Source organism: Rhinoderma darwinii, chromosome 1 (genome assembly GCF_050947455.1).
Source record: "Rhinoderma darwinii isolate aRhiDar2 chromosome 1, aRhiDar2.hap1, whole genome shotgun sequence".
In the NCBI taxonomy this organism is placed as follows: Eukaryota; Metazoa; Chordata; class Amphibia; order Anura; family Rhinodermatidae; genus Rhinoderma; species Rhinoderma darwinii.
Genome location: NC_134687.1, coordinates 450,533,552 through 450,555,046, shown reverse-complemented (window position 1 = coordinate 450,555,046; position 21,495 = coordinate 450,533,552). Strand labels below are relative to the sequence as shown.

At 47.3% G+C, this 21,495-nt stretch overlaps 1 protein-coding gene across 1 annotated transcript in view; it reads left to right on the top strand.

Moving 5' to 3' along the window:
- The first annotated feature begins 5,473 nt into the window (after positions 1-5,473).
- The window catches only part of LOC142743395 (solute carrier family 2, facilitated glucose transporter member 11-like), a 63,491-nt gene continuing 47,469 nt past the window's right edge, over positions 5,474-21,495 (top strand). Inside the window, exons 1-5 of the mRNA XM_075854141.1 lie at positions 5,474-5,497; positions 6,195-6,293; positions 9,463-9,623; positions 18,704-18,828; positions 19,619-19,748. Of these exons, the coding sequence (XP_075710256.1) occupies positions 5,474-5,497; positions 6,195-6,293; positions 9,463-9,623; positions 18,704-18,828; positions 19,619-19,748 (539 nt within the window). The remainder of the gene's footprint in view (positions 5,498-6,194; positions 6,294-9,462; positions 9,624-18,703; positions 18,829-19,618; positions 19,749-21,495) is intronic.

Genomic DNA, 21,495 nt, shown 5'->3' with positions numbered 1-21,495 from the left:
GACGCATACTGTCCCTTTTTCGGTTTGGAATCTTAAATCCGCCCATCAGTACCCGTTGGTCGTGATGGAGAAGTTGAGGAAGGTGGTCGCTCTTGGTAGGGTGGCGGGCACCTTTGCTCTTCCCCCATTTCCAGATTTTGTGGTAGCTCATATTGGGGTGGTACCTAAGAATAAATTTTGCTCATCTATTACCTGCCTGATCCCAAGAGGTTGTCGGAAAACAATGGGATTGACCCTGACCTTTGCTCGATGGTCTACCTCTCTTTGAGGTGGCGGTTGAATGGGTCAGTTTTTACTGAAAGAGTACCCTCATGGCAAAGACCGATTTTGAATCAACTTTTCGTCTGCTCCCCGTACATCCTGACAGCATACAGCCGTTGGGATGTTACTGGGACAGAGCTTATTTTGCAGATAGTTGCTTACCAATGGGTTGCTCAACCTAGTGCGCCTATTTTGAGACCTTTAGCTCGTTCCTGATATGGATGATTTATGACATAGCGGGAGTTGCTTCGCTCATCCATTGCTTGGACGAGTTTTTGCATTAGCCCCTTGGGTTGCCCAGTGTGTGCCAATCTACTTTCTACCATTAAGCGGGTGGCGGGGTGTTTCAGGGTTCCATTAGCACCTGAAAAAACGTAAGGTCCTTTTGCTGTTTTGGTGTTCCATGGAATTACCATTGATTCCGATCGGTTGGAATGCCATCTGCCCAGGATAAGTTGGAGGGCTTGAGGGAGTAAGTGGCCAAGATGTGCTATTTATGGAAGGTTAGCTTGCGGGAGCTTCAATCTCTCCAGCTTAATTTTGCCTGTCATATCATGCCTATGGGGAGAGTTATCTGTAGGCGCTTGGCGGAGGCGCAGGGAGCACAGAGATGATTTGGCAGTATGGGCTGAGTTTTAGGAATTGTACAACATCCTTATGGCCGCAGTGGTGGATCATTTTCATTCGGATTTGTTCACGGATGTGTCGGGGTACGTTGGATTTGGTACATACTGGCAGGGTCAGTGAAAGGTGCATCAGTGGCCTCAGTCTTGGGTGGATAAGGTGTTAGTCCGTAACCTTGCTCTCCTGGAACTGTTCCTCATTGTGGTGGCAGTGATGATATGGGAGGAGCTGTTCCGTGATAGGAAGGTTCATTTCAATTGTGATAACATGGGGGTGATGATGGCTATCAATAATGTGTCGGCTCCACACAATAATATGATGCCTCCTGTTGTCCGCTTGTTGAGGCGTTAAGTCCTGTTGTGTTTGTCATTCAACGCTTGGGTGACTGCTGTTCATATTCTGGGAGTTAAAAATTCCATTGAAGATTCTCTTTCTTGCTTCAGTGGGATCGATTACAGCTTATGGCCCCAGAAGTGGAGGAGGTGGAGATCGCTTGTCCGCCCCAGTTGTGGGACCTGGACTACAGCGGGCGAGTCAGCTGATCCATTTGTCTTTGATTTCTGGAACGTGGATGGCTTATGAAGCGGCTTGGCTTGAGTGGAGTGGCTGTTGCTTGGCTTGGGTGAGGTGAGCACTGATGCGGATAGAGTGGTGGCGTTGTTGACTTTCCTGGGAAATGTGTCGGCAGCAGATTGGTCGGTTGCAAAATTTATCCGCTTCATAGCAGCCTTGGCCTTCAGTTTTAAACTGCGGGTGTTTCGGGATGTTACGAATGACATCCTGGTCGGCCAAGTCCTGAGAGGTTATCGGCGGGGGTGGATATGTCCAGATAGGGGCCGTTTTTTGTTTGCCTCCTTTCAAGGCAGTACTGTTTCGTTTTGGCTTTTTCGTGGGATTTTTTTGGGACCCTGCAAATTAGGGAGTTAGTTGCACCTAGCAGATCTCTGGTTGATGATTTGTTGGCAGAGGATGTAGTGTTGTTGGAGGAGAGGGTAGAGTTTTGGATTAGGCAGTCCAAGACGGATCAGAAGGGTAGAGGCAGACGGGTGATCTTTGGGGTGGCTCCATGGGGTCTAATGTGCCCAGGTTGCACCCTCGGGGTTTATAGTTTGCACAGACCGGCCATGACTGGTCCTCTTTTGTGTCATGTTGACGGTCCTTTTTATCTTGCTATCAGTTCACGGCAATATTTCGTAGATGTTTGATCACTGTGAGGTTAGACGGCTCTAGTTTTTTCTCGCAGTCTTTTTGGATAGCTGCCGCTGCGGAGGCGACTCGGTGAGGAGTGGGACCAGATGTGGTTAGGTGGACTGGTAGATGGGAGTCCCAATGTTTTCGCTCTTATGTTCACCCACATTTAGTTCCTTAGATTGAGTGAAGTCTTTGTTCTCCTATGGTGGACTGGTGGGTAGGGGTTGGTTGGGCGATTGTTTCAATGTCCGTTTTGTGTTGTTGTGTTGTTTATAATTTGTTTTTTGTTTTTCTCTCCCCTTTTTTAAGTTTTTTCTTGCTAGCCGTTCTCCTTGTTTGGTCTGGATCTTTGGAAACTCCTATATCCATTGGGGTGCGGAACGTGCGGATGTGCACCTTGACGAGAGGCAGCTTGGTTTCCCCAGGGGCGTGGCTGTAGTGCGCTGGTTGGCTTTAGGTGGTATGGTTTGATATAGAGTTTTACCTGATTTTCATAGGTATGTTGTGTTGGATAAGGTCCTGGATGTCCTGGTTTTGCACATGGGGGGAATGACCTAGGCCTTTCCGCAAGCGGATCAGGCACATCCGTTATGATTTGCTTAGGCTTTGGTCGTTATTTCCTTGGGTAACTGTCGTGTGGTCTGAGATAGATCCCTGTAGGACCTGGAGGACATTAACAGGGCACGAGTGTAGGTTAATTGGCAGTGTCTGCTTTTGTTGTACGGAATGGTGGCGTGTTTGTTAGGCATCATGATTTTGGGAATGGCTTGGGTAACTTCTGGTTGGCTGATGATGTTCATTTGAGTTCAGTGGGGATTGAATTTTGAGCCCTAAGGATTAAGGAGGCCAATTGAGCGTGTTTTGTTGTTGTGGGGGGACTCGCAAACTTGAGGGGTCTAAGGTATGCTCACTGTGATGGGTTAGGGGGGGTCCTAGGAGTTTGTGGAAAATTGATGGGGGAGGGATTTATCGTGGGTATGGTGCCTCCCAAATTACACCTTATCGGGGGGGGGGGGGGGGGGGGTCTGGTTGATTTTGGCATCTGCTTGGTGGTAACCCGAGTAGCAGGTGTGATTTTAGCCGTCTGCGGGGTCACACTGCTCCTGAGCCTGTGGGGAAACATCTGGGGGTAAAATAAAGGTATGTGCAGATTGGCGCAAGATCCGTTTTGGTAGCTCAACGACCTCCCTTTCTGTCTGGGTGAATTTTTCACACAAAGGATGTCAGTGTTTGGATTGCATGCAATTGTTATGGTTCATTTATTTGTATTTATAGTTTATTATTGACTTTTTTTTGTCAATAAACTGGCTGCTGTGGCCAATTCAACATAAGGTCTATGTGTTTTTATTCTGGGGTGGGCAAAATCGACCAATCGTTAAGTTGGCATTTTTAGTTAGATAATATGGAATCAGCACCAAACTCTATAATCCCCTAGCCATGTATTCTAAAAGCCAATTCACCCCAGAGTGTCAATATACTGTATGGCTGTTATCATTATCACCATCACTATAAGGGTATGTTCACACGGCCAAATTTCAGACGTATACGAGGCGTATTTTGCCTCGTTTTACGTCTGAAAATAGGGCTACAATACGTCGGCAAACATCTGCCCATTCATTTGAATGGGTTTGCCGACGTACTGTGCAGACGACCTGTTATTTACGAGTCGTCATCTGACAGCTGTCAAACGACGACGCGTAAAAATACAGCCTCGTCAAAAGAAGTGCAGGACACTTCTTTGGACGTTTTTGGAGCTGTTTTCTCATAGACTCCAATGAAAACAGCTCCAAAAACGGACGTAAAAAAACCGCGAAAACGGCGTGAAAACGCCGCGAAAAATGCGAGTTGGTAAAAAAACGTCTGAAAAGCAGGGTCTGTTTTCCCTTGAAAACAGCTCTGGATTTTCAGACGTTTTTGTTGACTACGTGTGAACATACCCTTATTAGAAACCTAAGGCCAGCAGCATAACAAAGAAACCAATGTTCCCCATGGCAAAACTGATGTTCCACAGAAAGTTCAGAGCATGAACTTTGGTCTCCTCTCTGTGTCATTCTCAAATGCACAGGGATTAATCAGGGGAGTTACTGGGAAGGGGCTGTCGGGCATGTGCCCTGGGTGCAGTAATGTCACATTTAAGGGATAATTAACTTAATGAAGCATAGGAATCATGCACACAGTGATGACACTGTTCAGTGATACTGCACACAGTGATGTCAAATCTTAGAGATATTACACACGGTAATGTCACAGTAAGACCATGTTCACACATTGCACAAATACTGCAGAATTTCCAACCGTTTTTTCTGTGCAGAAATTCTACAGCCTTTTGGGAAGAGAAATCGACATGCTGCGGATTGAAAATCTAAACAGTAAGTCAGTTCTGCAGTTTTTTTTCTGCAGCGTATGGATGAGATTTGTTGAAATTTCATTCAATTTGCTGCTACTGTAATCGGCTATGGATTTTCGACATGTAAATTCCACACGAAAAATCTTCAGCATTAACGTCCCGTGTAAATCCAGTCTAAAATTATAATTAGCTAAATGAAGTTACAGCATTGGAATCATGCGAACAGTGATGTCAGAATGTAAAGATTAGCTACTCAGTGAAGTTATAGCACAAGAACTATAAAAACAGTGATGTCACAGTACAAGAATAATGCATACACTGATGTCACAATACAGGAATAGTGCACACAAAAATGGCATGCACATAGTGAGAACACAGCATAATTTTTTTTCTCATAATGATGTCACAATACAGGGATAATGCAATGTTGTCACATCAAAGAAATAATGCAAAAAGTGATGCTGCAGAGTGATAATGCACATAACAGGGATACAAGTAACCATGGCAGTTCATAGTAAAACTTGGACTGTGACTCTACTCAGTTTTTCACACCCCTCAACCATAGTCATCACTATCTGCACTTCAACTCTGAGTGAATACGGACCTCCTTAGTTGTTGCGCCCCATAGCAGCTGCTATTCTTGCTACCCTGGTAGTTACGCCCATGCCTAAGGCAGCAATGGTCATAATGAGAATGGGATCTAGAGATCTGTACAGTAAATTATGTCATCCTTTGTTTAATCTTGGCCGCATCACTGTGTTTCCGCATCACTGTACTATACTTGCTTAGCAGAATTTTGGGTTCACTGACCACCAGATGTTTTCGATGTAATGGCCGTTAATGTTTTGTCATACTCCAAGCCTCTTTCTCTCTCCTTGCCATGTTGTCAGTTGCTGCCTTAAAACCTGTCTTTACTCCTTGCAGTCATCAGAGTGTGCAGTTCTGCAACCTGTCATCTCAACATCTTATCACGGATCTGAAATAACTAAAAGCTAAAGTAATAATTTTTAAGAATAAGGAAAGAGAACAGTTTTAATAGCAGCAATAACTATGAACAGCATGTCTTCAGAACTGGTGAGTAAACTATATAATACCAGCGCTAACTTATATTTTACTCTGCAAAAATGAGTTTGCTCTATTTCATTTATTTTGTCATTTTCTTGTACATCCTAGTCAATGGAAATTCAGTTTTAGCTGGAATGATGATTGACCCCTCTCCCCGGTCGTACCTCAAGTCACGCTTGTGCGGTCACCTGGTATCTGACTATCATGTTGCCTTTCCTGCTGATGTTAGCATGCAGAAATCAGTGTTTCATGTTCCATCCATGTAGCCCAATTTCATGTATGAAAATTCAGATTAAATGGGTTGTCTGATTTAGCAAACCCCTTTTCAATCTAAGTTAATAGAGGGGGGGGGGTGTTCCCTGTTTAAGATCCTCAACTCTCAGCCAGAGCGGAGAGTGGCTACACAGGATGTCTCTCCTTCTAGAGAACCTAGCACATCCAAGCATTATATGGACAAGCCATTGATTTAATTGAGAAATGTGTAAAGCTTCATTTCCAGATTGCAGTTGATCACTGTTGGTCCCAGCAGCAGAACATCCTGTGATCAAAGAGGGATTTTCCAAAGCAGACCATAATACATTTCCAACACTTGGAAAACTCCACTTTTTTCCTCCTCCACCAGCTAACACTGTACAGTATATTAGACTGTATTGGCAGTGTATTATACCTGCAGTATTACAACGATTCTTTTTTATATTTGTGTCAGGTGCACTACAGGAACCTATTCCTGATGATCTTTGTGTTGGGCATTGGAGGTACATTTCAGTATGGGTACCACATGTCAGTGCTGAATTCTCCTTCTCCGGTGAGTGTGACAACAACATTCATCTTTCCTAATTTTTTCTTGTGTTGAAGTTTTCCTCTACACATACCAGTTCATTTCTATTGCCTGATTTTTACTAGGCATCCAAGCAAATATTAGTAAACTTTGTATGTTTATATTCCGAATGGACTGCTGCAAAATGAAAGTCGGTTATAAAGTGTATGTTCACCTTTGAAACACATTTTATACTTACATATAACCAACATAAAATGTTGTGCTCTTTTGTATATCCGTGTTACATTACTTAATTTGTACTGAACCTGAGTTACAGTCACAGACATCTGCGTTGAAGGCTCCACCATTCTTCCTGTCAAAACAACACACACTCTGATGTAACCCTGGCGGACCTTAGTAGTATTCATCATATGGCCATACCTCCCAACTTTCAGGTATCACAAAGATACTCTTACCATGGCCATTAAGAACTGTCAGTTTTTCATGGCTGTTTTGCATCAGTGTTTCTCCAAATTTTCATCCATTTCCAGTCCATCTGACCCTAAGCACACAGTCAAGACAACACAGGAGTGGCTTAGAGACAACTCTGTGAATGTCCTTGAGTGGTCCAGCCAGAGCCCTGACTTGAACCAAATCGAACATCTCCTTAGAGACCTGAAAATGGCTGTCCACCGACGGTCCGAATCCAACCTGACAGAGCTTGAGAGGATCTGCAGAGAAGAATAGCAGAAAATCACCAAATCCAGGTGTGTAAATCTTGTGGCATCATACCCAAGAAGACTGGAGGCTGTTATCACTACCAAAGGTGATTCAACTAAGTACTGAGTACAGGGTCTGAATACTTTGTATGTGAAATTTGAGTTTTTCCTTCTCAATAAATTAGCAAAGATTACTAACATTCTGTTTTCACTTTGTCATTATGGGATATTGAGTGCAGAATGATGGGGAAAAATGTGCATTTTTTTATTTTGGCACAAGGCCTAAACATAACAAAATCTGAAAAAAATTTAAAGGGTCTGAATACTTTCCGAATGCAGTATAGATAGTGCCAGTGCCCACATACTACCACTTTGCACATATAGTGCCCATAGTGCCCATTGTAGATAGTGCCATAGTGCCCATATATTACCACATGCCCACATATAAAGAGCCCATGTATGAAGTGCCACACACAGTACCCATGTAGGTAGCGCCAGTGTCCCCTGTAAATAATGCCCATATAGTGCCACAATGCTCAGGTAGAGAGTGCCACACACCCCTTGAAGATAGCACCACCTCCCTTTAGATGGCAATACCTACCCCCCTGTAGATAGCGCCATTGGGTATCGCTCTAGGAGCGAAATCCCCATCCAGAGCATCGGCCACGCTCTGGCCGGAGATTACTCTCCTGGACAACGACTCCCTCTAGGAGCGGAATCCCCAGCTTCGGCAACGCTCCTGCCGGGGATTCCACTCCAGGAGGAGCCCCTGACATCACTGTCCGTATATGGACAGTTATGTCAAGGACTTTGAGATGCCGGAATCCCCGGCCAGAGCGTCGGCAACACTCTAGCCGGGGATTTCACTCCTGGAGAAGCAACTGACGTCACTGTCTATATATGGACAGTGATGTCAAGGGCTTTACCCGGGACAGGAGGCCCCACCAGAGAGCTTACGTTGCTTTGGCTGGGCACTCCATAGTTGAAAGTCAAGGGCTTCCCCGGGTTCAGTGCTTAAAATAGCGCTGTTCCCAGGGAGTCCTCAACGATTGGAGGAGCTCCCTCTACTCCTCCACTCTGTACTAAGAGTGGCTCGGTGCAGACTGGTGCGATGACGTCACTGTTTTCTGTGCCGAGCGGCTCACAGCCGCTTCACAGAGTGATTGCTGAAGCAGGGAGCTGACCGTTCCTTGCTCCAGCATTGGATTCAGCTGTATCTGCATCCTGAGGACGCAGATACAGTTGACACCGGGACACACCACTGGTCACCCAGGACAGCGGGACGCAGCCCGGAATCCTGTACTGTCCCGCCGAATCCAGGACAGTTAGGCTGGGTTTACACACCCTATTTACGGACGTAATTCAGGCGTTTTAGCCCCGAATTACGTCCGAAAATACGGCTCCAAAGCGGCAGCAAACATCTGCCCATTCATTTTAATGGGTTTTACGATGTTCTGTGCCGATGGTCATTTTTTTTACGCGCCGCTGTCAAAAGAAGGCGCGTAAAAAAGACGCCCACGTCAAAGAAGTGCCTGTCACTTCTTAAGACGTAATTGGAGCCGTTTTCCCTTGACTCCATGGAAAAACAGCTCCAATTATGTCCGTAATGGACGCAGCGAAAAGCGCCTGCACATGCCATTACGTCTGAAATTCCGGAGCTGTTTTCTCCTGAAAACAGCTCCGTAATTTCAGCCATAACGGAGGCTGCCGTGTGAACATACCCTTAGGAGGTATGATATGGCAGAATCTGGCAGGGCGCTGTGGCTCCTGTTATGAATAGAATACACGACACAAGTGTGAACATAGCCTTAGCTGAGCTCATATTTTGCAATGGGAGAATGTCGTTTTTACTACATTTACTACACAGTACTTGGTAAAGACTGGACTACCCAGACATTAAGAAATAAGGAATGCTGGGAGATTTTGACTGTGATACCAGCAATTTAAGACAATAATACAAGTTTAAAATTATCATTACAAGATAAGAAAAGCAATGCATTTAGAAATTACTCAACTTTTATGTACAAATTCAATATACCAAATGTAAAATTAGGTTCAAAGGTGAACAAAGGTCTTCATAACCCTAAGAGCTCGTCCACACGTAACGGAATTGCTGCATATTTTCTGTCCGGAACGGCGGACGGAAAATATGCAGCAGAATACAGTAGCAGCAAAGTGGGTGAGATTTAACAAATCTCATCCACACGCTGCATAAAATTTCCGACCATAAATTCACCTGCGTGCGTATTTTCCGTACCGCAGCATGTCAATTCCTGCTATGGAAAGTGGACTGAATTGCTGCGGAGAGGAGATACCACCATCTCAAAGCATTGAAAAAAATGCAGCAAAATCCGCCCCATTTTCTACGGGGAAATGGAGCGGTTTTTCCGCAGCAGAATGTCTCCTAGTTTTAACGGAAATGCTGCAGAAATTTACAAAATTCTATTGCTACAGTCTTCAGCCTATACTGACCTCATATGTTGTCACTCTCACATTAGTTTATTAAACAGTTCATCAATGACACGTGGGTGAGAAGACACAAGACCAGTATCACGGATGGTTCACTCACACTGATATGGTCTTTGGTGGTTTCTGTATTCAGCATCGGAGGACTAATAGGATCCTCTGCATCCGGCTACCTAACTGGGAAGTTTGGGAAGTAAGTGACTGGATATTGTTAAAATGCGATTGAAACTGAGTATTTTGGAACTTTAAGGCATACTTCACACGCAGAATTTTTTTGCGTTTTAAATTGCATTAAAAAACGCTTAACGATAGCGTTATTAATATGAAACATGCGTTTTTGAAGGCGTTTTTAGTGGCGTTGTTAGTGGTGTTTTTTATTTGGTGCCATTTTGTAAATTCTTTTTTTGTGCCATTTCTTAAGTCCTATAGAGACGCCTATGGGAAAAACGCCTGAAAAAACACCATACCAAGAGCGTGCTGCATTTGGAAAAATACGCCACTGACTACAAAATTGCCTCAAAAACGCAGTTGTGTGTAGCACATTTGATATTGAACTATAGACTTTAATGTAACATCTGGCCGCACTAGAAAAAGCACCACAAAATGTTTAAAAAAAACCGTTTAATTGGGGCCTAGGAGCTTCAAGCTATACTGCGCATCTGTGTCAAAATCAGGTTTTAGATCAGGTCTCTGGAAGTAAACAATGAATGTTTCAAGGGGGAGATTTACTTAGGGCTCATTCAGACGAGCGTGTATCACGTTCGCGTGACGGCCGATAAAACAACGGCTGTCACACGGACTCATGTATTTCAATGGGGCCGTTCACACGACCGTTGTTTCAACGTAGCATGTGTCACGCATCCCTCCATAGATTCTAGTCTAAGGGGGATCCGTGACAATGCATACCACCTCGGTGCACCTCGGATGTGAAAAACTTCTGTTTTTCACGTCCGAAGTTGCCAACGCTCGTCTGAATGTATAGCCTTAGACTGGGGTTTCATGGCGCATCTCTGGCCATTTGTGCGAGCTGGCGTAGATTTCCACTATAGTGAATGCCAAGTCCAAGCTTACACTTTTAAGGTGGCAAAAAAAAGCAAAATGTTGCAAAATTTGAAAAAAACCTTTAAGTTTAAGGGTACACGAAGGAATTTTGCAGGCGGAATCCGTTGCAAAATTCTGCCTCCCATTCTTTTTAATGGGAGTCGGACGCTTGTTCTTTCCGCTAGCTAATTATTTCAGCTAGCGGGAAAAAGAAGCGTCCTGCTCGTTCTTCGGGCGGATTCTGCGCGAACCTCCCATTGATATCAATGGGAGGGAGGAATCTTCCTGCCACCCAGCAGGTATAGTTCCGCAACAGTTTTTGCAGGTGGACCTGCCACGCAATTCCACCATGTGAACTAGCCCTAATAGTGCTACTTCAGTAAGTAATATCTTGCTTACTTAAATATAAAACTGTTCTGAAAAGACAAACTATAAACTGATCTACTTCTGTACCTATGAAATATGTTATCTCTTTGCTACATAGGCTAGATAATAATTTATTGATCCTTACTTAAAGGGTAACTAAGCTTTTAAAAAACGTTTGACATGTCATAGTGTGTAAGTGGTGTACCTACCTGTAGTGCCGGGAACAACGCAGGGACACGGGCTGGTCTGTAGCTCGGGAGCGTCTCAGGAGTCATGGCAACGGCCGCTCTGCCGACGGCCACGATTCATGCGCTCCAGCGCTAAAGCAGGACGAAGTCTTGCAATGCGAGATTGGCGGAGAGGAGGAAGTGGGGAGATGCCAACACGTGGCCGGGGGGAAGGAGGAGGAGGACCGGAAGTGCGGGCAGGACGGAGAGTTGCCGGAAGTGGAAAAGTAGGCGCGTGGAGTCGGTGTATGTCGGGAAGAAGAGCAGGAGCGTGCAGGGAGTGAGAGAGGAGAGAGGCCAGCAGAGATCGGTGGCCTGGACGGAAGACAGAAGGGGTCCGCAGCAAGCGCTGTCTGACACAGCAGAGCGGAGGACTGCCAGGACACTAGTGTGCCCCTACAGCAGCCAGCAGAACAGAGGTCAGTGCAGCAATAGAGGACCGGGCAGTACCGGAGTGTGCCACCTTCAGCAGCCAGCAGAACAGAGGTCAGTGCAGCAATTGAGGACCGGGCAGGAGTGGAGTGTGCCACCTGCAGCAAACACAGGTACCGGTCATAGACCGTAAACTCCCTGACAAGGATCTTAGGTCTCTCCCCATAGACAGTACCAGTACCCATATTATAGCCAGTGACCCTCCAAAGAAAGTGACCTCCCTCGTTCATCCTGGTCACAGTGCGCATAGAAGACTTGTCCTGAATGAAGCAAACGACGTAGCCTTAGTTAGGCCCAAGATAAGTCTCGCTACCTCATTACCCGTACCGGTGTCCCTGCGTTTACCCAAGAGTGTATAACTTCTGTAATCACAGACTGTAAGAAATGCTTTGAACTGTTATTGGCGAATATTGTTGGATCAGGAGCAGACAGAAGGAACGGTCAGGTTGACGGGACTTTATTGGACTATTAACCGGACTTTGTGCAAACGTTAGTGTTAACCTCACCTGTTCAGTTGCATCCTAGTTGTGTCCGAAGTGCAGGCCACCGACTGAGGCGAGAGAGGGTTGGTCACGAAAGGTAGCGGATAGCTCCGCAAGGACCCGTGGCAGTGCCAGTAGGTACGGGTAGTCCACTGATTCCCACGACGTGACCCCCGGGCCGAGAGTGTGACTCTCACTCAAGGGTAGGCTGACAGTAGTGGGTAGCTCCCACCATGACTGACAGCGGTGTGTTCGCTGCCAAGCTTGGCAACGTGGGTTTAGGCACGACCTCTCTCCGGGGGATTTCCAGCGGGTTCGAAGTCCCCAACTTCAGGATTCCTGTCTGCTCCACAGAAGAGAATTTCCTGTTACGTGTTCCTTACAGTAAAGAAGTTGAACCAAGAAGTGTGTCTCTTCCATTGCGTCACCGACAGCGGTAAGTCTCCCTACATAAATTGGCGTAGTCGGCAGGATCTGAAGTCTCGCCGGGATGGAACAGTCAAGCAGCGGGGCGCTACTGCCAACCCGACCGTAGTGATACCCATGGGGGCCGCTCTAATGAACATTCCTAAGTTCGACGGGAAGAGCGTATCGATTGCAGATTGAACGGAACAAGTTAATACTGCAGCCCAGTTATTCCAGGTACCTGTGACCCACCAAGCCGACCTGGCATTAAACTCACTTGAAGGGGTCGCTAGACAAGCTATTTTGTTCTTACCCCCAGAGCACCACGATACGCTAGAAGCAATCATCAGCCTATTGGAATCCCTCTATGGGGATGTCACCTCCGCCTGCTGATCTTCGGAAGGAGTTTTATACCAGGGTACGGAGGAATGGTGAATCACTACAGCAATTCACGGTAGGACTACAAGGAATGTGGAGTCGACTAGTAAGAAAAGGGTACGCACAGGGTGCGCAGCCTTACATGAGCCAGGCCGAATAGTGCGAGACCAGCTTGTGTCCGGCCTGGACAGCCGGACCCTGAGGCGAGCAACGAGAGACTTTGTCCGAGTAACCCCCACCGCCACGATTAGTGAGGTGCTACGAGAAGCACTCGAGGTACATCGAGAGGAGTTGGGAGAGGCCAGCATGGCCCTCCAAAATGTGGGTTCCCCAAAGCCAACTCCAAGTGGTAGCGGACGACCTGAGGCAGCATTCAAAGAGTTCACCCGGGATGTCAAAAAAGCTATTCGTAAATTAAAGACAGACGTCGCCCAATTGAGAGTAATGGCCGATCGACCGGAACAGCTCCCTCGTCCACCCAGATCAACCCAAGGAGGGCCTCGACGCTATTGGCAGTGTGATCAGCCAGGTCATTTTGCCAGAGACTGCAGGATGAGACGCTACCCAAGACGTGAACAGCCCCCTTTAAACTAAGGTACCCTGCCTCTGAGGGCCAAGCTGCGGGCATTCCATCGTCAGGCCCAAAAGGAAGGGTGGAACTTTTAACAGGAAAATGCCCGGTAGTTACAGCCATGATCAGGGAAGTTAAAGTCCCTTGCCTTATTGACACTGGGTCAGAAGTAACCACCGTGACCTATCAGTTGTTCCATGAACAGTTTCAAGGTCAACAGACTTTAGAAGCACCCTGGATCGAACTTACGGCGGCTAATAGTCTGCCAATTCCCATTGCCGGGGTTACGTGGTTAGAATTGAAGGTGTTTAATCATAATTTCCCCCGGGCTGGTATTGTGGTAGTACATAATTGTGCAAGGCCGGGTATACCTGTTATAATTGGCATGAATGTGTTTCAGGAAATACATGGGATGATGTTCAACGAGACGAGCGGTGCTCAGTGGGAGGAGCTGGCAACTGATCAGACCGCACGGCAACCTTTATTCCATGTGCATCAAGTCTGCCAACGACAGGCTAACTTAAAAACGCTGCAGGGGTGAGTGAGCATGGTGTGGGCCCCAGGTAAGGCAGTGTTGAAAGTACCACCCTTACAGGAAGTCGCCATTCCCCTTTCCATAGGGACTCATCATCGCTTGAGGGATGCCATGGTCATGGTAGAACCAACGCGAAGTTCCCAGAATACGCAACCCTGGGTGGTAGGAAGAACGGTGTGTTGGATAACCAAAGGAATGGAGAGTAGCACCAGATACAAGGTCGGAGGAAAAACTAAGGATGAATCTGCGATGCTTTGGCTGGATTTTCGCTCAGCATCAAGAGGACTATGGATGCACCACTACTGTTGAACATATGATACACACGGGACGGCGGCTCCCATCAGGGAGCGGTATCGCAATATACCTCCCGCTCTGTACCGTGAGGTAAAGGATCTGCTACAGAAGATGTTAGATGGACAGGTGATCCGAGAGAGTCAGAGCCCATGGGCAGCTCCGATTGTCCTGGTAAGGAAGAAGGATGGAGCACTCCGGTTTTGTGTCGATTACCGCAAATTGAACGCATGTACTTATCGGGACGCCTATGCACTTCCCCGAGTGGAGGAATCATTAACAGCCATGCAGGAGGCTCGATAATATATGACGCTCGATTTGGCCAGTGGGTATTGACAGGTACCCATGAAGGAAGAAAATAAGGAGAAGACGGCGTTCATCACTCCGTCAAGATTATACGTGTTCAACTGGATGCCGTTCAGGCTAACTAATGCGCCCAGTACTTTCCAACGACTAATGGAGCATTGTCTGGGAGATCTAAACTACGAGTCAGTCTTGATCTACTTAGATGATATTGTCATTTTCTCAAAGACCTTACCAGAGCACTTGGGGCATCTACAGGTCGTGTTGGAACGATTGGGAAAGTATGGACTCAAACCGAAACCCAGTAAGTGCCGACTGGGCCGCCAGCAGATCAAGTACCTAGGCCATGTTGTGAATGCAGCGGGAGAATTGCACCTGACCCAGACAAAATGAAAGCCGTACAGGAGTGGGCCATTCCGCAAAACACCACGGAAATACGAGCCTATCTCGGATTGGTCGGTTACTATCGAAGATACATCCGAGACTTCGCGAAAATTTCAGGTCCTTTGATTCAACTTCTCTGTGGACAACCCACGCAAAAGAAAGGGAGCCGAAGCCACAGTATAGTGGAACAATGGCAGGAACCACAGCAAGCTGCATTCGAAGCACTGAAGGCCCGGCTGGTGACGGCACCCATCCTCGCTTTTGAAGACTTCACCCAGCCATTCCGGCTGTATACTGATGCCAGTCTGAGGGGACTGGGAGCGGTCCTGGCCCAGCAGCAAGGAGACGTGGAGCGCTTTATCGCCTATGGTAGCCTTAGCTTGCGACCGTCAGAACGCAATCCAACCAATTACAGCTCGTTCAGGCTAGAGCAGTTGGCCATCATGTGGGCTGTTACCGAACGATTTGCCGAATACCTGGTCGAGAGTCAAGTGGAGATCTACACGGATAACAACCCCCTGGCATATCTTGGAACGGCTAAACTGGGGGCGATGGAATAACGATGGATAGCCCGACTGGCTCGATTCAACTATACCATTCGTTACAAGCCCGGTAAGAACCATACCAACGCTGATGCACTCTCCCGACAGCCGTGTGAGATTCCGGTCGGAGAGGTGGACGATGAACGGGGAGAGATGGAGATACCCCCACTACGCGTGGTTCATCCCCCACTGCAGCAGGAACGAGTAGTGACAGCAATACAAGGGGTTGAGGGTTTTACTGAGATGTATGATCGGGGCGAATGGAAGAAGCGGCAATGGCAAGACAAGGACATCCAAATGATCGACCAGTGGGTGCGTCGGCAGAGAAGGCCCACGACAGGAGAGCAAAGCAGGTTGTTGGCACCAGATAAAGTCTTGTTTCGGCAGTTGGAATGACTAGAACACTGTGATGGAGTATTGTATAGAAGAGTGTGGGCACCACGGGAACATCGAGAAATATGGCAGTTGGTATTGCCCATAACAGATGTGAAACCCGTGTGTAAGTGGATGCGCGAGAACCGAGGTCATTTTGCGGTGGAAAATACTGTACAGATGATCCGGAAGCACTTCTATGCTCCAAGTCTGGAAGAAATAATGAGAGAGGTCTACAAGGAATGCACAGAGTGTGTCATACACAAAGCGACAGAACAGCCGGAGAGACCCATGACCATTGTGACGGGTAAGCCACTAGAACTGCTGACAGTAGACTTTTTAACGATCCAAGAAGTCACATCGGGGCACCGATATGCATTGGTATGCTTGGTGTGGGCCTGCAACAACACTGTGCATCGAGCTACCGGGTATACCCCATATCAATTGATGTTCGGTCGACCGAGCCGAGTTCACTTGGATCTTCTGTTAGAGACGCCAGAGATGGAAGTCAACCGATCCCCGTCACAATGGGTACAGGAACACCAACGGCGGTTGTTTGCAGCGAAGGATGAAATAGGGAAAGCTCGGCCTACAGAGAGCCTACCCCCTATGGGAGAACGACTTTGAGCGTTTCATACTGGGGATCGAGTGCTGGTGCGGAATCGCTGGGCAGCACGCGGGCGTAAGCTGGAGCCCCGATGGGAGAGGAAACCGTATGTGGTGATAAAATACATTGACCCCAGACTTCCTGTATATGAAGTGCGGCCAGAGGGTGACCAGGGACCGAGCAGAAGGCTGCATCGCAACCTGTTGCGGCCCTGTACCTTTCTGACACCAGAATCGATCACGTCACCAAAACAAGAAGATCCGCAGTATTCTCCACCGACAAATACTGACGGAGATTGGTGGTTGATGGTTCCATTAAACGACCCTAGTGTAACCTGGGAACCACTAACGACAGAGACAGCGAGTCCAACCTGTGTGGAGACACCTGCAACGGAAATGCATCGTGGATTGCGTTACCCTCAGAGGTGTAATCGTAACCGACAACCGGCCTATTTGCAAGATTACGAAGTTTAGTGCCGAGGACTGCACTTGATAACAGGGGGGGATTATAAGTGGTGTACCTACCTGTAGTGCCGGGAACAACGCAGGGACATGGGCCAGTCTGTAGCTCGGGATTTTGGCTCACGAGCGGAGGAGTGTCTCGGGAGTCATGGCAGCGGCCGCTCTGCCGGCAGCCACGATTTATGCGCTCCGGCGCTGAAGCAGTACGAAGTCTCGAGATGTGAGATTGGAGGAGAGGAGGAAGTGGGGAGATGCCAACACGTGGCTGGAGGGAAGGAGGAGGAGGAACGGAAGTGGAAAAGAAGGCGCGTGGAGTCGGTGTTTCGGGAAGAAGAGCAGGAGCGTGCAGGAAGTGAGAAAGGAGAGAGGCCAGCAGAGATCGGTGGCCTGGACGGAAGACAGAAGGGGTCCGCAGCAAGGGCTGTCTGACACAGCAGAGCTGAGGACTGCCAGGACCCTAGTGTGCCCCTGCTGCAGCCAGCAAAACAGAGGTCGGTGCAGCAATAGGGGACCGGGCAGGAGCGGAGTGTGCCACCTTCAGCGGCCAGCAGAACAGAGGTCGGTGCCGCAATAGAGGACCGGACAGGAGCGGAGTGTGCCACCTTCAGCAGCCAGCAGAACAGAGGTCGGTGCAGCAATTAAGGACCGGGCAGGAGCAGAGTGTGCCGCCTGCAGCTACCACAGGTACCGGTCCCTAAACTCCGTGACAAGGATGCTAGGTCCATCCCCAGAGACAGTACCAGTACCCATATTATAGCCAGTGACCCTCCAAAGAAAATGACGTCCCTCGTTCATCCTAGTCACAGTGCTCATAGAAGACTAGTCCTGAAAGAAGGAGACGACGTAGCCTGAGTTAGGCCAAAGATAAGTCTCGATACCTCATTACCCGTACCGGTGTCCCTACGTTTACCCAAGAGTGTATAACTTCTGTAATCACAGACTGTAAGAAATGCTTTGAATTGTTATTGGCGAATATTGTTGGATCAGGAGCAGACAGAAGGAACGGTCAGGTTGACGGGACTTTATTGGACTATTAACCGGACTTTGTGCAAACGTTAGTGTCAACCTCACCTGTTCAGTTGCTTCCTGGTTGTGTCCGACGTGGGGGCCGCTGACTGAGGCAAAACGGGGTTGGTCCTGAAAGGTAGCGGATAGCTCCACAAGGACCCGTGGCGGTGCCAGTAGGTACGGGTAGTCCACTGATTCCCACGACGCTATCCCCGGGCCGAGAGTGTGACTTACCCGAGGGTAGGCTGACAGTAGTGGGTAGCTCCCACCGTGACTGACAGCGGCGTGTTCGCTGCCAAGCTTGGCACCGTGGGTTCAGGCACGACCTCTCTCCCGGGGATTTCCAGCGGGTTCGAAGTCCCCAACCTGAGGATTCCTGTCTGCTCCACAGAAGGGAATTTCCTGTTACGTGTTCCTTACAGTAAAGAAGTTGAACCAAGAAGTGTGTCTCTTCCATTGCGTCACCGACAGCGGTAATTCTCCCTACAAGTGACATGTCGGAAATTTTGATTGGTGGGGATCGAGCACTGAAACCCCCACCGATCACTAAAACAAAGTGGCAGAAGCGTGTGCTCTGTCGTTTCTGATCGCCTTTTCCCTGGAAAGTCTTTGAGTCCATACACCACTCGCTTGGCTTTCTGAGGAAAGCCGATCAGAAACAAAGCAGCACCGCGCTCACCCGTGTGCGTCTGCCACTTTGATTTAGCGATCGGTGGGGGTCTGAGTGCTCGAACCCCCAGCGATCAAAACTTCTGAAATGTCACTATGACATGTCAAAAGTTTTTAAAAGTTTAGTTACCCTAACTGACATATGATTAAGCTAGAGGAGTAAAGTGGCCGCATAGTAATGTCCAAATTTCTATTACAGGAAGAAGTGTCAGCTGTGTAATGCAGTGCTGCCTCTGGTCAGTGCTCTGCTCATGGGTCTCAACCAGACTGTTGGCTATTTTGAAATGATTGTAGCTGCACGTTTCCTTTCGGGATTTTACTCAGGTTTGTGATATGGCAAGCACTGCAGTTCAGTTTGTTACTTTATGGTTTCCTAAAAGGGTAAATAGGTATATATTGCCCCAAAGTAGCAGGGGAACAACAATAATACGAAATGAGAAGCAATAAGGCCAAGAAATGTTCAATTCCTTTTCAGTAGCAACACAGATTATAGGCACAGATATCTATAACCAGTCACCTTGTATCCATGTACCTTTGTGGGTCATCATAGTATCAATGTTCGTATGCTGCAACTAGCATTCATAATGGCTGTGTCTATGCTTCCAAAACTATTATTTTTACTGTAACTTGCTATTTTGTCTATAATGGTATAGAATTTATAAGACTCATGCACAATACTCTCTGGGCATCATGCGGTTGCCTCGACAACTGTACCACCCAGCGTGCACTAGCATCCCTCCATGCTCGATGTTAGATCGGGCGAGAGATGGGAATTGGATATAAATCCTTTAAACCATTACAAACATGTATTGGGCATTTTTGATTTGTGGTGTGTATTTGCCAATCTAACATGAACAATAATTCACCATTCTGGGCATATATTTGGCAATCAAGCATATACAAAATCACTGGTTAGCGCTTTATGGAACACAGCGCATTATGGACACAAACAATTGTGTCCTTATAAAGAGAAAATATGGGATTGTTTTCCGTTAACAATAGGCAACAGGCAATGCAGTTCTGTAATCAGTGGGTTGAGTAATATCATTGTGGGATGAAAAACTCTACGATACCTGTAGTGCCACGTACAATCTTTTATTTCTGTTACTCTCAGGTTTGGGACTTAATATTCATGCACAGTATGTTGGAGAAACTGCCCCCCAAAAATTGCGTGGTTTCATCAATGCAACTGGACCCATGTTTGTAACTCTGGGCAAACTTTGTGGACAGATTGTAGGACTCAGGTAAGCACCATACTGATCTGTATAGCCTGCTATGAGCCCATACTGTACAACCTTGTGCCTCTGATTTCATATAATAGTTTTTTTCCAAAAGCAATTAGTGAAAAAATAATAATAATAAAACCCTTGATCCAAATATAATATTTCTCCTCTATAAATCACTTGTACATCTCAAATATGGCATTCTGTTTTGGGCTCAAATTGTGAAAAGACATTGGAGAGCTGGAAAGGGTTAAAAAGCGGGCAACTAGATTAATAAATGGCATGAGAGGTCTCAATTTATATGGCTGGAAAAAAATTGGACTTGTTTAGCTTGAAATAAAGACTACTTAGAGGTGATGTTATTAATATGTATAAATATATGTGTATTCAATACAAATAATTTTAGACCATAGGAGAAGGGCAGTAGTACTGGAAAGAAAAAAAAAAGGAAAAAATAAATAAATATATATATATATATATATATATATATACACACATTTGTTGGGGTGCAACACAAGCGTCTAACAAACTATGATAATATATAAGTGACAACACAAAAGAAATGTGTGCACACCCATGATAATTAAGAAAATAATAGAAAAACTTTATTTAGGTACAAGCAATACAATTGACAAGTGGTTTAAAAACATCTAAAAAGGCAATTCATGCATAAAGGTCACAGAGAAAAACGTGACCCTACTGTAGCGGCAGGGGCGTAACTAGGAAAGACTGGGCCCCATAGCAAACTTTTGACTGGGGCCCCCCCTCCCCCGGGTGTCACACAACCCCCCCCTTGTAGATAGTGCCTTTTTTACAAACCCCCCCTTTTGATAACGCCATACAGCCCCCCTGTAGATAACGACATACAGCCCCCTTTGTAGATATCTACAGAGGGGGCTGTATGCCGTTATCTACGGGGGGGCTGTATGGCGTTATCTACGGGGGGACTGTATGGCGTTCCCTGCAGGGGGGGACTGTATGGCGTTCCCTACAGGGGGGGGCTGTATGGCACTATCTACAGGGGGGGCTGTATGGCGCTATCTATAGGGGGGCTGTATGGCGCTATCTACAGGGTGGCTGTATGGCGTTATCTACAGGGGGACTGTATGGCGCTATCTACAGGTGGGACTGTATGGCGCTATCTACAGAGGGGGCTGTCTGGCGTTATATACAGGGGGGACTGTATGGCGTTACCTACAGGGAGTCTGTATGGCGTTCCCTACAGGGGGGGTCTGTAGGGAACGCCATACAGCTCCCCCCCTGTAGGGAACGCCATACAGCCCCCCCCCCTGTAGGGAACGCCATACAGCGTCCCCCCCTGTAGGGAACGCCATACAGCGTGTCCCCCCTGTAGGGAACGCCATACAGCGTCCCCCCCTGTAGGGAACGCCATACAGCGTCCCCCCTGTAGGGAACGCCATACAGCGTCCCCCCCTGTAGGGAACGCCATACAGCGTCACTCCCCTGTAGGGAACACCATACAGCGTCACCCCCCTGTAGGGAACTCCATGCAGCCCTCCCCCTGTAGGGAACGCCATACAGCGTCCCCCCTCCCAAAAAAATGCGACCTACAGTGTGTCCTAATAAAATACATGTATCCCCTATCCACAGGATAGGGGAGACATGTGTGATCGCTGGCATTGATAGGGAGAACGAGGGACTGAAAGTCCCCCTGAAGTTCTCCATGACTAACCTCTGACTTCCGGTGTCTGTGCAGCTCACTAAAAATGAAAGGAGCGCTGGTCACGCATGCGCACAAGCAGGACCG